At 44.7% G+C, this 17347-nt stretch overlaps 1 protein-coding gene across 1 annotated transcript in view; it reads left to right on the top strand.

Annotated features, from left to right (window-relative positions):
• LOC124803287 (kinesin-like protein KIF26A) overlaps positions 1 to 17347 on the top strand; it is a 483829-nt gene that overhangs the window by 301011 nt on the left and 165471 nt on the right. Inside the window, exon 3 of the mRNA XM_047264470.1 lies at positions 16617 to 16878. Coding sequence (XP_047120426.1) covers positions 16617 to 16878 — 262 coding nt within the window. The remainder of the gene's footprint in view (positions 1 to 16616; positions 16879 to 17347) is intronic.

Here is a 17347-nt window from a genome sequence, read left to right as displayed (position 1 = left end):
TTTCAGTTGGCGACATGAACTATAACATACCTACAAAAATCCAGAAACTAATATTTCCTTGCTTGGCGCTCTTGACTAAAGCACGTCATCATCATCTCCTCATCCTTACAGCGGGTAGAGTATTTATAAATAGTGTGCCTCCATTTTGCTCTATCTCAATATACTTCTTGTATTGATATTGTTTCCCAGTTTTGTACTCTAGTCTTCAGATCCTTTTCTGGGTCGTCCTATAGGTCTTTCGCCCAAGCACATATCTATCCAAGTATCGTTTCGGCAGGCTGTTGTCCTACATCCTCTTCAAGTATCCAGACCACTTGAGCTGTGCAGTACATGGCTGTGTCATCCATCACACGCAACCATTAACTCGGCTCATGGGAGATAGTGTCTGTTGAGACTGACAATTCACTAATTTTCACAAACATAGCTTTTATTTATGTAAGTTTACAAGGTTGATGACTGAACAACAAAAGAAAGGTAACTATAACGATGCCAGTAAAAGTCTTCAAATCGAGGCAAACAAAAGTTCACTTCTTATTTTCCACAAAGGTTCGTGGTAACACATACACACTAGTAAAAGTCCAGTTTAGAGACGAAGACGTAATCTTAGCAGTCGAAGTCCACGAGGTAGGCCTCCGGAGTGAACTGAACTTTGGGGTCCTTTTTTTTTTTTTTCATTTATTGAATTTCAATTCCCCCCGAAGGGGGCGGGCTGGCAGCAGCTTAGTACGCCGCTCTTCAGCCGACAGATTTTGTGACAAAGAGCAAGAGAACAAATAAGAAAAACACCAGGCGATAAAATCGGAGACTTAGAGAGTAACAAGGCGAAAAGAAATCGTGGAACTTAAAACAACAACACAGGGATGATGACGCTAATAAAAATACATACGAAGTAGACAGGGAAAACAATAGACAATTAAAAAACACGGCGACAGTCTGGATTCTGTTCGCAAAGGAAATAAAATTCACACCGAGCGACAGCATGGTGTCTGTTCGCAACACGAGAAAGACAAACAACACTGAATAGTCACTGGAACACTGCACTAAACAGTTGGCAAATGTGACACCACAGTCGAGAGCAGGTGGGGGGAAACTGGACAGAAGATGGGAAAACGAAAAAGGGGGGAAAGGAGAGTAAAAGCGAAGGAGGGAGCCGGGAAAGGAGCTGAAGGAGGATGAGGACCCATAAGAGGGGTGGGGGGCAGACGCGACAGGGAGTGGGGTAGGCAGAGGAGGGGAATACAAAAGGACTAGAGGGGGAGAAGGGAGGTAGGGAGAGGTTTAGTGGGGGGAAGAACAGGACAGAAGTGGGGGGGGGGGGAGAGGGAGCCCAGGGAAAGGACAGAGGAAAGGAGGGGGATGGAGGATCAGAGTTGATAGGAAGGATAAATGGAGGGAGAGAGGGCATCATCCGGGAGGGGGAGTTGATGGAAGCCACCTCAGGAAAGGAGATGGAGGGTGTAGAGATGGAGGGTAGGGGGGACACAACGGTGAAGACGTGGCAGGGGGCGGGGATGGGAGAGGAGAGGAGCAACCAGGGGGTGAGGGGGTTCAAGACGGCGGGAGGTGTAGAGGATGCGGATATGTTCGAGGAATAGGAGCAGATGGGGGAAAGGAATGAGATCATAGAGGATCCGCGTGGGGGACGGGAGGCGGATACGGAAGGCGAGGCGGAGTGCATGACGCTCAAGGATCTGGAGGGACTGATAGAATTTGGGGGGGGCAGATATCCAGGCAGGACTGGCATAACAGAGGATGGGACGGATTAAGGATTTGTAGGTGTGGAGGATGGTAGAGGGGTGCAACCCCCATGTCCGGCCAGAGAGGAGTTTGAGGAGGCGGAGGCGGTTGTGGGATTTGGATTGGATGGATCGGAGATGAGGGATCCAGGTGAGAACTTTGGGGCTGGTTCTAGCCCCTAAATAGCTGTCTTCAGCCAGTCAGGTTTTGGCGTAGTGATACTTCCTGCAGGCCGTGGCTCGAGTTCCCCCTGCAGGAAGTAGTGCTCGGAATGTCTGTCTCCATTGTATGTAAATAGCCGGTGTTTACCATGGTGCTTTTGGTACGCCTTGGACATAGACAACCTCATCCTCTGTGGTGTAATATGGGATGCCGGCCCTCAGGGGCTACCTTGGCTCCAGCATAAAAATGTCGTCCTCCATGTCCTCCATTTGAGCAGCTCCTGTCTGACACGTATACGCTGCGGGGATGTCTGCTTTCAGCCATTTTCCACCGATGTAGCATAAAACGTAATTCATCTGAAATGACCACCCGCCGCCACTGAGCGGGCGTCCAGGTGCGGTTTTGGCTTGCAAATTGCAGTCTTTGTAGCAACGTAAGCCGAATGATCGTTGAGGAGACGCTGTTGTGGCTGCTAAGTTCATCTGGGAGGCCAGTTGCTCAACAGTTGCACGTCTACTCGGCCATACACATTCCCCCCCCCCCCCCCCCACCCATCGGTCATCCTGTCACGTATCGCCTGTGGTGCACCACTCTTGCCTGGGCGCCGGTTTTGGATAGCGCCATTTTGTCATGCGCGGTATAGTTTACAAACTTAGCCGTTTCGGAAATGCTTCCACCCTTAGCCCGAAAGCTAGTGTTCATGTCCTTTTGGACGTCACATAAATCACTCTGTTTCGCATTCCGCAACGACTCCACTGTTTTCCTCTTCCCTCCCCTCCCCTCCCCCCCTCCCCTCCCTCCATTGACACATTGCTAGTACCGCCACCTGCCGCCTGTGACTAGTTCCTGCATGTTAACGTCGAATACAGACGTTGGTCACATTAATATGACTAGACCGTGCAGAAACTTAGGGTGAATGTTAATGTATAGGACTAAAAAGTTTTTGTTTTCAGAAGAACCATTCTGTTTTTAAAAGGGTATATCTTTTACGTACATGGGTATACAACATTCAGGTACTTTTTATTATTTCGTTTAGGATCCAACTTTTCATTTAATTTTCACAAATATTCTATGTACCTCTACAAGACGCATGACAATTATCCAGACGATAGTCACTCTCTTCCCCTACTTTTGTTAGCGTGTCCGTTATTATTCAATTTGCTGCTGTAGCTACAGAGCGTGGCAGTTCACTAGAAGTTGTTGGGAAGGTGGGTACATGGACGCAGTGTTTCACAAGCTCCCGCAGAAAAATGAAACATATGGTGAGATCAGGTGACCTTAAAGCCAGTGATGCAATGTCAAGACCAGTACATCCCTTACGGACGATCAATTGTTGAGGCAGTGCCCTTGACGAAAATCACACCGCATCCTTGTAACTGAATTGCACCTTCTGAAGCGGAGTGCCCTAGACACCAATTGTTGCTGCTATCGCCATGTCCACTCGATGTACGCAGGGTAATGAACGAACGAGCGAGCTAACTGTACCTGGAAGACGCCTATTGTCAATCACACTAACCAAAAATGTCTTGCATAAAGGTGAATTTTTACAGTCGGCAAGACTCAGCACAAACAGGAGCACCTTCGAAGATGTCCAACGTAGCCTTGGACGAAACGTCATGGTCTGAAGAGTTCCATGGATCACGGCCATACAACCCGGAAGAATTCTCAGCAGCTGAAACTTTTACTCTGTCGGAACAAAATGGGACACGGTCAAGGATTGCGCCCAGTGGCACCTGAATGTGGTATATGCATACTGATGGGTTGTTGTGTTTGTGATTCATTTGTCACGGTCATCGGTGATCAGATGGCGTTCAGAAGTCCTGTCTTTGGACCCTCTGTTTTGCCTCTGCAGGCAGTAACTGTGCCGAGTTGAGAAGTAAAATGTGTTTGCAACATTCGTTCTAGAGTACAGCCACACCCCTCCTGTTTGCAACATTCATTCTAGGATACAGCCACTCCTCTCCAACGAGAACGTACTCCTGTTGAAGAGCTTCAGCCACTTGAACGGGGTCGCATTGTGGGCCATTGCGAAGCTGTTGTGTCGCTGCTTTTAGCAGTGGTCTACGGAACGTTCCCACACCAGTTGACGACGACCTGGACGTCCTTGTAATACAGGCGCACATCAGGACCGCATTACCCTTATTCCACCCATTGGTGCCTACATTGGCGCCAGCACTGACGAGTAGTTACGGGACAGCACCTAAACAGTCAATTGAACTCGTATACAGCCAACGGAATCATGTCTGACGGACAGATCACGGACAGCGTATTCGCGGTTTTGAACGTGAATAATTATGTTTTGTGCAAAACAAAACATGCTATGACTGTAACACATACAATGAAGTATCCAGTCTCAGACGATCTTTTGTGTGACGTACAGAATAAGAAGCCATGGTCTGGAATACATTACGACCTAATCCACCCAGCAAGTCGAGTATACAATGTAGTTGTGATCGTAAGTTTAGTCAACTGATACTTAAGACACTGCGTAGCTAAACTAAGTTCCTGCTGAATTGGTTTATCAGCTGTTCATTACACAGATCCAAATTTTGCAAAATGACTACCCGTATACAAAAGGACACCAACATTGAGTTTCATGAAATAGTTTGCACTTTTTTACTTTGCATACAGAGGACTCCTATTATAATTGAAAATAATTAACTATCTGTACGCAAGAAGTTCAGGCCTTTCTGTCTGTAATCCATATTTTTTAATGTAAAGAAACACTTAATTTAAATTTCCCGTAACCAACCAAAACGTATTGGAGTAATGCCTATTGCAACTTTTCAAACACCGAATCAGTTACTTTATAACACTCACAGAAAAAAGTCGTAATTCACCTTTCCCTCCGTACGGCAACTAAGTTCTCAGTCACAACAAAAACTTAGGACCTTACCCTCCTGATGTTTCGGAAATGTAAAAGTATAAAGCAAGCCGTTGTCAAGATTCTCCGTCGGAGTGTCATAAGGTTGAAACAAGCTTTATTGCACAAGTAAATAAATAAACAACGTACACGAAACACAGCGCAGTTACACAACATGTACACACCAATAAACAGTATTTTCTGAGATACGTGCGTGTGTTTATACGTTAACAGGTACAATTCCGAAAAAAGATCCGCACATTATGTAGACCTGGTTGCCATGCATCCCGTGCGACACTGCAATTTCTGCGTTTCCTCATAGTAGAATTTCACAAATATATTTCTTGCTGGCAAAATTCCAAGACGTCAAGAACTTGCATGTCCCTGAGACACACAGTGTTTTTAAAAATTCAACCTGCAAGCGACAAACAAACTCGGGTTTCGAAATTGCAGGCAAAACAGACAACATTGGCGCCAATGTGTGGTCGACTTGTCGCTATTCGCCTCAACGCCCTTTGATGTTTGAACAAAGTACCGACAAGCAACGGAGCCGTACCAGCATTGTGGCCATTGTCGGTTCTAATGCTGTTTCATCGATCCACACATGGGAACAACACTCTTGGAGCCAACGGTGGTCCAAGTGTGCGGACCCGGCCCTATGCGAGCAGCTGTGACCTACTGAATATCACCCAGGGACGAAATCCGGGCACATGTTCACCTGCTTTGTCACCAGCGACAATTAGCACTGTCTGCTTGCAGCAGGACTGAGATCACGTCTGCGTCTGGCCAGGCTGGCACTGACGCCACGACACCACCGAGCATGGCCACTCTGGTGTCGCGAAAGAGTCGACTGGAGGGTGGAATGTCACTTCATTGTCGCTGGTGACCTGCCTGTTCCGGAGAGCATTCACTCACGACACACAGGTCCCATCTCAGGCTTCATGGTGTGGGGAGCCGTCAGTTACAACTCCCGGCCACATTTTGTGTTTCTACAGGGTGACACACGGGAGACGGACGGTTTTGAACTGCGTAGTACTGTGGGCGCGGTGTGGGAGGTGGTCGTGGTGGGGATAGTTCTGATCCACAAAAGACGCCATTTCATTTACTCAGTCACTATGGAGCAGTGGGACTTGCGACGTCGAGTATTTGTCTATGACAGTTTCGTGAAAAGTGGGGAGTCTATTATTGCTACGCAGCGATTGTTTCGTGCGCTGTTTAATGTCGGTCGACATGGAGCTGTTCCGAGCCGTAATACAATCCTCAGCTGGGTGGATAGCTTCAGATCAACTGGAAACATACTGGATAAAAAGCATCCTGTCCCGAGACGCAGAGTAACGACACCATAAAATGTTGAAAGGGTAAGGCAAGCGGCAGTCAGAAGCCTAGGACGGTCAGCTAGACGTCATGCTAGTGAGTTACGAATCAATCGTGAATCGTTTAGACGAATTTTGCATAAAGAATTAAAATTCCATCCATCTCATTGTCCAACAACTTAAGGAAACTGATTTTGCTGTACGAGAAGACTTCGCTTACAGAATGCAAGTGATTTTGGGATCGAATGAAACTGAAATTTTATTGATTTTCATTTAAACGGGACCGTGGATAAGCAAAACCTACGTTATTGGGCTCCAGAGTAACAGTCTGGTGTGCTGTTGGCTCTGTTGGCATTATTGGACCTTATTTTTTTGAAGAGAACGGGGCCACAGTTACTGCTAATTCGGTTCGTTACATTAGTATACTTGAAACATTCTTGAAACCAGAACTAAGAAGACGACGAATCCCTTTAAAACGTGTTTTGTTCCATCAGGATGGAGCAACATTGCACACCGCAAACACTTCAATGACAGTTCTTAGACGCATGTTTCCTGGCCGGATTATCTCACGTTTTGGCAATGTTCCTTGGCCTCCCAGATCTCCCGACTTGTCAGTATGTGACTTTTATCTGTGGGGGTACCTTAAGAATTGTGTCTATAACCACAAACAATGAAATTTGGACGAGTTGAACTATGCAATCATTCAAGAAATCGCTGCCATCCCTGCAGAGATTTTAGTCTGTGTGATGGAGGATTTTGAGAAGAGACTTGAGTCCTGCATTCGAAATGATGGACATCACCTTGACGACATTATTTTTCACAAATAACTTTGTTAACTAAAATGGCAAATATTTAGCTTTGATTTTGTATAAATAAACATGCATTAATTTTAAAGTTGGCTGAGTATTATTTCGTTAAAAACCGTCCGTCTGCCGTGTGTCAGCCCTGTACAGAGTAAAGTAACCAGTGCTCGCTACATTAAATAGGTTGCTACAGCCATTTCTTCGAGAGCAAGGTAATGTACTATTTCAGCAAGACAGTGCACGTCCACATAGGTTGCTATGGCCCGAGGTGCTCTTCTTGTTGTAAAGTAACTGCCCTGGCCAGTGAGGTCACCACATCTTTCGCCGACTGAACATGTATTGGGCATAATGAAACGGGAACTTACTCGATCTCCAGAGCCTGCTATTACCATTGCCGAATTCAACAAAAGGTGCAAGATGCTTGGCACAGTCTATCGCAGGATGGTATTCGGCACTTTCATCTCATTTGTATGTGAAAATTCAGCTTGCTTTGTCGTCCTAGGGGGGGTACACTGTGTGCTGATGTGACGGTTTTGACACCCTTTGCTGCAACATGTGTGTTTCATCTCATATACTCATACAGTGATGAGGTATCTGTCACATCACTTGTGAATAAAATGACTTTGTCCTAGAGGGTACTGCACTCTTTCCCCGACGGTGTGGTTTACTGAGCTAGCGCCATAGAAATGCCTAGCAGTTTCCAGTGGGATACACTGCAAGAAATACTTTGTGCAACGCGGGAAGGCTTTCTATTAGAATTCTGAGGGCGAGCGTACCGAGATGAGACAAGAAACAGCCTGCAGTACTTCCGCATGCATACGTCTCACTTAATGACCATGACGGTATAATTAGGGACTCATACGGAGCCGCACTGGCAGTCGTTCCTCCAGCACGCTTTCCGTGAGTGGAATGTGAAGAGCAGGAAATGAGAATGGTGCACTATGCGCTCTGCACGACACACCGCATGGTTCCGTGCGGTGAACAAATACGGGGGATAAGGTCTATACAGGTGGTGGAGGATTAAAAAATTGAGTACCATGCTATAAGGAACTAAGGGTTGGAAATGAATATGTAGTTAATTAAACAACTTTTTATTTGCTTATTTATTCCTGTCCAAGACATTACACATCAGGAAAAATAAAATTATTAAGTAAAATTGCAGTCTAATCATATTCCGAAATTCACCTGATTGTGTGGCGGAGGCTACTTTTGGTACCACTACCTGGTCCCCCTCCCCCACCCTCCCCTTTTCCACTCCCGAATGGTGCGTGGGAAGACCATTGCCGGTAAGCCTCTACACTAGTTCTAATTTCTCAAGTTTTCTTGTTTTCTGTTCGCGAGACATATGTGCGAGGAAGTAATATGTTGACCGCATGTTCCCGGAAAATTCTCACTCGAAATTTCAATAGCGAAACCTCTCCGTGATGCACAACGCCTCTCTTGTAATGTCTGCCACTGGAGTTTCTTGAGCATCTCTGTAATGCTCTCGCGCAGGCTAAACGATCTTTTCACGAAACGCTCCACTCTTCGTTGGATCTTGTCTATCTCTCCTATCAGTCCTATCAGGTAAGGGTCCCAGATTGATGAATAAGAAGAACCAGTCGAACAAGCACCTTGGAAGCCACTTCCTTCGTGGATGACTTAATGTCCTTAAGGTTCGTCTTATGAATCTCAGATTGACATCTGCTTTTTCCTATCATTTGTTGAAACTTTCACTTTGAATGTAAAGAAAGAATGTGCTGGTAAACTTCTACGTTATTTGATAACGAAACAGCTGAGTAAAACTGAACGTACTCAGACTATTTTCTCTTTACTTATTCTGATTATTTCTAAACTCGCACACAATATTTTAGCGCAACGCAATCTGACTTTCAATAATCCCCACAAAAGAATAGCCTGACTCACAATATCCTATACCCTTCATGAACCACTTACCTCACAAAAATCTTCGTTACTCGAACTACTGCAATACAGCTAGCGCCAATACTGCCAGTTAAATAAAAGATTCTAACTACTGCAGGCACTAACTACTGACAGGCATATAGTTAGCAAATGAAAGATTTTGATAGAGAACAATGTATTTACGTTAATAGTGTTAAAAAAATGGTTCAAATGGCTCTGAGCACTATGGGACTCAACTGCTGTGGTCATCAGTCCCCTAGAACTTAGAACTAGTTAAACCAAACTAACCTAAGGACATTACACACATCCATGCCCGAGGCAGGATTCGAACCTGCGACCGTAGCGGCCGCGCGGTTCCAGACTCATAACTCGGGCATCTCTCTCCCCACATCCACCACTGCTGGCGGCTCACCTACGAGTGCAAAACGCTACGGACTGTTCACGCCCAAGTGCCCAACACTACGGACTGTTCACGCCCAAGTGCCCAACACTACGCTAGCGAATATTCCAATAATGAGTCCAACCAGCCACAGACTGCAGACAGCGCGCAGTCAGCGATTTTCGTACAGAGCGCTACGTGGCGTCACCAACATAAAGAGCCTAGTTACATTGTATTATGTGGTCATTCCACTAAAGGTCGCTATATATATATTTTGAGGTAGACAATGTTTCCAGCAGTTTCTCATCAATACTGCAGCCGTGCAGTAATGGATTTATTTTCCTGTGTACAATATGTTACATTTATTTACGTTCTGCGTCAACTGCCAGTCGCTGTACCATTCACGTATCCTCTTCAGGTCATTCTTAAAGTCGTTTCTGTATTCTAGAGTTGCTACTTTGTTATAGACAACTGCGTTATGTATGAACAGTTTTAAAGACTTCCGACGCTTTCTAGTAGATAATTTACATAGAGTGTAAACAATAACGGTCGCATCACAATTCCTTGGGGTACTCCGGAAATTACCTTTACATCTGTCGATTTTGCTCCGTTAAAAGCGACATGTTGATTTCTATCTTCAAACGTAAAACTGGTCTGATACTCGGTAATTTCATACGTTTTTGACTATCGGCAGTGCACGACGGTGTCAAATACTTTCCTGATATCAAGACCACAGCGCCTACTTGAACGCCGTTGTCTGCGGCGCTATGGCTCTCATGGAGAAGAGGGCTAGCTGACTTTCGCAAGATCTCTGTCTATAGAATCCATGATGATTTGTATGGAGAAGATTTTTGTACTCCAAAAGTTCATAATTCTTGAGCGTAAAGTATTGACCATAATTCTACAACATACTGACGTCAACGATGTAGGCATCTGCCTTACGACCCTTCTTGAAAACGGGAACGACCTGCCCTTTTTTTCAGTCGCTAAATACCCTTTCTTGCTCCAGCGATATTCGATAAACTGCTGCTACAAGGAGAGCAAATTCTTTCACATAATCATATAGGTAGACACATATAGGTATCTCATCTAGTCCTGATGTAGTTGTTTTTCTATTCCACGATCGGTTATCTCAATATCTGCCATTTCAACGATCGAATGATGATTGAAAGGAGGGACTATTTTGGGATTTTCCACTTTGATACAATTTCGGAAGACCGTATTCAGTATTTCGGCCTTCTCTCTTCCGTTTCGGTGCCAGTATGTTCACTTGATTGAATGAGTAGAGGATTTCGAACGGTTTACTGATTTTACGGAAGACCAATTCGCGGTGTTCCGCAAAAAAATGGGAAAACGCAGCAAATAGGGAAGAGGTGGCAGATGACGAGAGATTCGCTCTTCCTTCGACGCTTGGGACCGCTGTCAGGCAGAACTGCAAGACTACTTAAAAATCCGCGTTCCTATCGCCGCCTAAGAATAAAAAGTAGTTTGGCTCAGCGAAAGACCCACTAAAACTGAACATACGTGGGATATACACCAACACCTGCGAATGTGGTCACCAATACACTGGGCAAACACAGCGTTATATTTCTATACGGCGTGAGGAACACTTCAGTCATGTATCACTGGGACACAAAGAGAAATCAGCAATATCGGATTATAGCATCAAGGAAGACCATACCTTTGACTATGCCGAGCAAAACTGACCATTGAGACGGCACTATAAAGGAATCTACTGAAATAAGGATTCACGGGAATCTCGTTAATAGTGGCGAAGGGTACCAACTGCGTACGTCATGTCATCCCGCGTTAGCAGCAATACGCACCCTGCGCAATCCAGCACGCAAGACGCATCCGGAATGCCCTGACCCAGAGATGCAGATGGCGCATCCGGAATGCCCTAGCAGAGATGCGAACGGCGCGTCGACTACCCCCACCACTGTAACCTCACCCTCACCCTCTCCCCGATCGCCAGCCAGAGAGAGCCCAGCAACCTGTAGCCAGGTGGAGGGAGGCACAGTGCTAGTATAAATATTAGGGAACAGTTGCCTAAATTGTACCACTTTCGGATTTTATTTATTATAACGTATAAAGTATGTTACAGAATTATGTAAACAATACCATCCTTAACTGAAGTATGTTGTGCTTGTCTGATTTAAAGAAAATCCCGAGAAAAATAGACACTACACTTAACTCTCTAAACATCTGAAAGTGGTACAAACTAGGAATCTGATTTCCTAACTTGTACCAGTAGGTGCGTTAATGGTACCACCCTTATAAAGTATGTCCCTTAGCTTCAAGATATGTACTAGCTTAAGTTTAAGGGAATGTTCCACATTTTAGTTGGCTCTGAGCACTATGGGACTCAACTTCTGAGGTCATTAGTCCCCTAGAACTTAGAACTAGTTAAACCTAACTAACCTAAGGACATCACCCACATCCATGCCCGAGGCAGGATTCGAACCTGCGACCGTAGCGGTCTCGCGGTTCCAGACTGCAGCGCCTAGAACCGCACGGCCACTTCGGCCGGCCCCACATTTTAGTTCTGCATCCCAGTGACAAGCAATAAATTATAGCTTTTTCGCTCCTTTCCCTACTCCTGCACACTTTCCATTTAATGCACAATTTGCATTTCCTTTTTCTCCATGCGATCTCCCTAGCAGATCTTTTAAATCCAATCCTCCTTTTTACGAACGAGTTTCTGAGGTTACTTACCCGCAGTCTCAAAACCACTTCCTTTTCACAGGTGAAACTGTAGTTCTAGATTTCTTCTCCTTTGATTCGCTTGACTTCTATTTTTTTGCGCCGGCTACTCGTCAGTTCACAGACGGTTTGGTTGTGCCTTGAATTTTTGCTTGAAGCTGCCATCATTTCCCTCGGATTCGGTGATATTTCTTGGATGGACACCTTTAGCCTACTTTTTGTCTCCCACTTGTTCTTCTGCATTGATATTAGAGGGCAATCCGTTTCGTTCTGTAGTTTCGAACATGAGTTTTCTTAGGCCTGATATGATTAAACCGAACATCATCTCTTAAGATATAAGAACATGTTCTTCCAATTCGTTTTCAGCTTCGTTAGAAAACACTATACTGTGGCCAAAATTTTTTAAATCCCTTTTTGAACTTTTGTATCTATTTTCAGAATGCCTCTCAGTCGTTGCCTTAGTCACATTTTATATGTTTACACAGTCATTTAATCTATGATTCCCATTTAGAGATGCTGTTACAGTTGAATGCTTTTCATCTGTCGTACACTCTCTATAACACCTTCTGTTGCCATGGTGTAGTAAAAAATAATTATTTAATTAATCACTTTGCAGAAAGAACGTATTAGAAAATACAGCACACTGTTATAAACATTACGTTGTACTGACAGTGTTAAAATAATTTTTAAAGCTCATGACACAAGCAAGTTTCTTAATTTGTAACGGTACAATATCGGAAACTTAGAGCGATACATTTTAGTCAACGTCGTCATTTTCTCTTTGTTACTTTCCTACAAACGAACTACAACGAATACAGACTCATGTCTCTCTGAAAACTAAAGTTATTCCATGCGTATTCACCAATAAATAAAACATTACGTTGCCACTTACCTCATAATAGCAATTCTCTTCGCCATGTGCACAAGAAGTTAGATAGAAACTACAATAAAATCAATGCTGTCTTCAGAGGATCTGATCCTCAAGACATAAAACTCACAGCTGATAATATGGTTCCAAGAAGCACGTAGTTCACGCTGACGTAATTAAACGTCCGACAGTACAAGAGGTAGGAATTTTATAGCTGTGGTACAAATTAGTAGGCCACGCAATACAGGCAACTCTCCTCTACGGCTTCCGCAGTATCTCGACACTTCGCCAGAAGATTATAAGTATGTGACAGCTTACGGAACGTCGTGGTATTTGAACACCGCCACCCAGCTGAAAACTCGGGCTTTTGGTCAGTAGCACACTCTGGGAGAGTCTACTTTCACACATATTAAATAACACTATGACACATCAGGTGGTAATGACAGTGGTGTTCACCAAGGTCTTCGGGCATTCAAATTCCAAAATAAGTCCAGAAAATAGCAACCTGAATAGCCTCGTCATCTGCTGTAATCAAGTCGACCAAGCTGCATAGTTCATCCAGCTATCCACAGATTAGCAACTGGGGTGGAACTGGTAGTTTCCACAATTACGGCGTTCAGCTGTATTAATGTAGCCCATTTTCTCCGACTCTTCTTTACTGCGGGTTACGACCTTCATTAGGTGAGTCAGCACTATCCAGGTAGTTTAAGGGAGTTTGAAATTCCCAGAAAACTCCTGCTTCTCGTTGTTCCACATGCCTACTGGGTACGAGTTCCGCCACCTTTCTACTCGGCTTTTATTAGATGTTAATGAAGTTGCTTTGGCTGATTGTAAAGTAGTCTTCCTTGTCTCTTTGTGTCTTAGCGGCAGAGGAATATGCACGAACGTAGCGTGTCTGGGTTCTGTCTCTTGCATTTGTTTTTCAACTTCCACAGGCGTCCTTTCCGTACTACTGGGAGAGTTATGCCCGTAAGCTGATAGACTTGATTTACAGGGGTAGGGCTAAGAGATTCTGTAATGATACGCCCTGTCTCGTTCAAGGCAACATCCACTTGTTTTGCATGACTAGTTTTTCTCCAGACTACGGCCGCTTTTTATGCGGCGAAAAAACGCGAAGTTAGAGCAAACGTACGAAGGACTGTGTGTTGTGCTCTCAATTTCCTGTTGATCAACTTTCGTATTATGTTGTTCCGTCTAAAGGCAGCCTTGAAATGTACCCTTTTTTCTGGCGCCTTGTTCCTTTTTGCCACTCACTCCGTGTTCCTTACAGGCAAGGGTTCGATCAACCTTGACTCCCACCTATTTCGTGTCAGCGGAACGCGAATGGCGATGTCCTTTGATTGTTGCATTAAGTTCTCTCTTTGCCTCCTTCTTCTCCTTTTTTAAAGTAAGAAATAGTACGGTCGCCTCTAGAAAAATCAGCCTCGACAGTTAACACAACGTTCAACAATAGTCGGAGTTGGCTAGGTCGCGAATGACGCTTAAATTTATTTATTTATTTTTATGCCATCATATGTGCGGTTTGCCGTCTACCACCTAAGGCAAAACGTACTAACCACTGCAGAAAAGAGGAAGGTATGCTGCAATTCCAGATTGGAGTCTCTCTTACTACATGAATTATAGCAAGATACGAGGACGTGCTGGAAAGTAATGCCTATGAAATTTTTATGCTTTTTCTTAATATCGTCTAATGTATTACATGTCATGCATATTATTCGGTCACCTTTCCCGCTTTGTTGACGCAAGGTGCAGGGGCCGCTAGGGGCCTCCGGATTATAACCTGTAATATGGCGGTGTGTGACGTAACTACGAGTATGTCGGTTCGTGAGAAACAGCTCAGAACGCTCAAAGCACGAATTCGAAGAGTTCGTCCGCACATGGGGCACCCTCAACTTCAGTAAGAAAATTCCAGACCACACACGAGCACCGCGACATCAATCATCCACCATACAGTGCAGATTTGGCTCCATCCGATTTTCAGCTGTTTCAAAAATTTAAAGAGCATCTTCGAGGACTTTACTTTGATAGTGATGAAGCGGTGGAAGCAGTGGTGAGGTTGTGGTTACATCAACAAAGCCAAACATCTACTGTGACTGAGTCAACAAGCTGGTCTCTCGTTGGGAGAAACGTGTTCGTTTCCAGGGTGACTATGTTGAGGAAGAAATACAATGTTATGAAAAGGATAGAGCGATACTTACCATGTAGCGGATATGTTGAGTCACAGATAGGCACAACAAAAAGACTGTCAAACAAGAAAGCTTTCAGGAAAAAAGGCCTTCATCCGAATTAGACAACATACATACACACACTCACGCAAATGCTACTCACATACACGTGACCACAGTCTCTGGCTGCCGAGGCCAGACGCTGTGGATTCCAAACCCGCTATGTACTGCTAACACCTGTAATTTTTACGATATATTCCTAAGAACTCAATCTCAGACAATCTTGAAAATTTTCTTGACATCTTTATCCGTGTCCGAGATACACAAGTTCAAACTTGCTCTACTTGCACTCGTAAAATACGCACGTAAAATCCTATGTGAGGAGTAAACATAGTTTATAAAGTGACGTATCACGGAGAAAAATGCTGTAGTCTCCGTTTTATCGTCAGAAGGCTTCTGGGAACCCCATGTTGTAGCACAGAACCACACGTACAATTTTTGTGCACCTAAAATCCGCTCAGAGATGTAAAATTAGTTTTGCGTTATTTCAGTTCCCATAACTAAATTATCAGAATTTTACTGGCCCATAAAGCTCTTTTCAGCTGAGTGACATGCCCTGCTGTAAGGGAATCAGCGAAAAATACACTTATCGGAGCACAAAAAAGATGAATATGCCCCTGTTAAAAGGACTCTGACTGAAAAGTGAGGTACTAGCTGCCTAGTTCCACCGCCCTGAGCACCTTTACAAATTTTCCGACGAATTTTGGCATGTGTACATGTTCGCGCTTTTATATGCTGACAGGGAAGGTGGTAGAGGCAGTGTGAAAGAGACTGAGAAGTAATAAATACTGGAAGACAGCAGACTGTGGTTGTGGTTGCAGTATAGAAAGAGTGGAGGGGACAGTGGCAGTGTAAGAGAAAGAAAGCAACAGAGACCCAGTGGAACGTAGTTCACAGTGACTGAACAGTGCTTGGAAAACAGTGAAGGAGGCAGTATTACTGCGAGAGGAATAAAGAGAAGGAGAAAGTGGAAACTTCTGAGAACCAGTGATAGTGAGAGACAGAGTGTATGACAGTGATAGTGAAGAAGAGAGAGATAGTGACACTGAGAGACTGCAGCAGTGGGACGGAATGAATGAGATAGTAACAGTAAGAGAGAGCAAGAGGGAGATAATGAGATAGGAGACAGAAGTAGTAGAAGGACAGAACGAATGAGTCAGTGGCTGTGAGACAGGCTACAGTCACAGAGAGACACAGAGAGATAATCGTAATGAATTGGGCTGAATCAGTGAGTGAGAATGACCAATTGGGTGTGTATTAATATGAGCGGATTAGAGTTAGTGGAACTTGTAGGAGTGAGAGATAAGTTGCATGTTAAAAAGAGCGCAAATGAGTTTTACATGCTAAAATATTTGGGAAAAATTGTAAAGGTGATGAGGAAAGTAGGATGAGACAGCTGGTACCCAACTTTTCAGTCAGAATCTTTTAAACGGGAGTATACTAACCTTTTTTGTACTCTGATAGTAGCATTTTTCCTCTTTCAGGAAATTTGTGGCCTCTGACCCTCGCCAAATTGAGGCCATTATCAAGGATGGAGATATTATTGCAATGTCTGCTGCGGGGTGACTAATTATTTTGTTCGCCGCGCTTATAATGAATATAGGTATTTGCAGGACAACAAGCCTTTATGATCGTCAGCCAATGTACACGTTTGCTTGCAGGGCGGCGCAGCGGCTGTCGCATTCGCGCTACTCGCACCACCACGGCCACCACCACCAGCAACAGCAGCACCAGCTGCAGCAGCAGCTACAGCAGTTCCATCAGCAGCAGCTGCAGCAGCAGCAGCAGCAACAGCAACAACAACAGCAACAGCAGCAGACGGCGGCCACCAGCTTCTACGAGGCGCTCCGACGGTCCCCACCACCACTTCCAGCCGCGCTACTGCGCAGGCTCGGGGCCAAAGAGGCCCCAGCTGTCGGGAAGGTAAGCACGGTATAGCCTGTTGACACAAAAGGCACTTGCATGGGATGGGCAAAAATATGGACACACCAAATTCATTACTATGCCTAAGACGGTGTAGGGAAGCCATTGTCATTCGAAACAGCTTCCATTAGTCTCGGGATGGATAAATACAAGTTTTGTATGGTTTTCAAGGTAATATCATACCATTCTTCCTGAAAAATGTGGAAATTAGCGATAACGCACCCTTCTCCCCAAAGTAGACCATAGATTTCCGGAAAGCTTTTGACACCGTTCATCACAAGCGACTTCTAATCAAGCTGCGGGCCTATGGGGTATCGTCTCAGTTGTGCGACTGGATTCGTGATTTCCTGTCAGGAATGTCGCAGTTCGTAGTAATAGACGGCAAATCATCGAGTAAAACTGAAGTGATATCAGGTGTTCCGCAGGGAAGCGTCCTGGCAGGTGGCAGTTGACGCTAAACAACGAAAAG

Source organism: Schistocerca piceifrons, chromosome 6 (assembly GCF_021461385.2).
Source record: "Schistocerca piceifrons isolate TAMUIC-IGC-003096 chromosome 6, iqSchPice1.1, whole genome shotgun sequence".
Lineage (NCBI taxonomy): Eukaryota > Metazoa > Arthropoda > Insecta > Orthoptera > Acrididae > Schistocerca > Schistocerca piceifrons.
The sequence above is the reverse complement of the archived record's forward strand: the minus strand, read 5'-3'. Positions and strand labels throughout refer to the sequence as shown.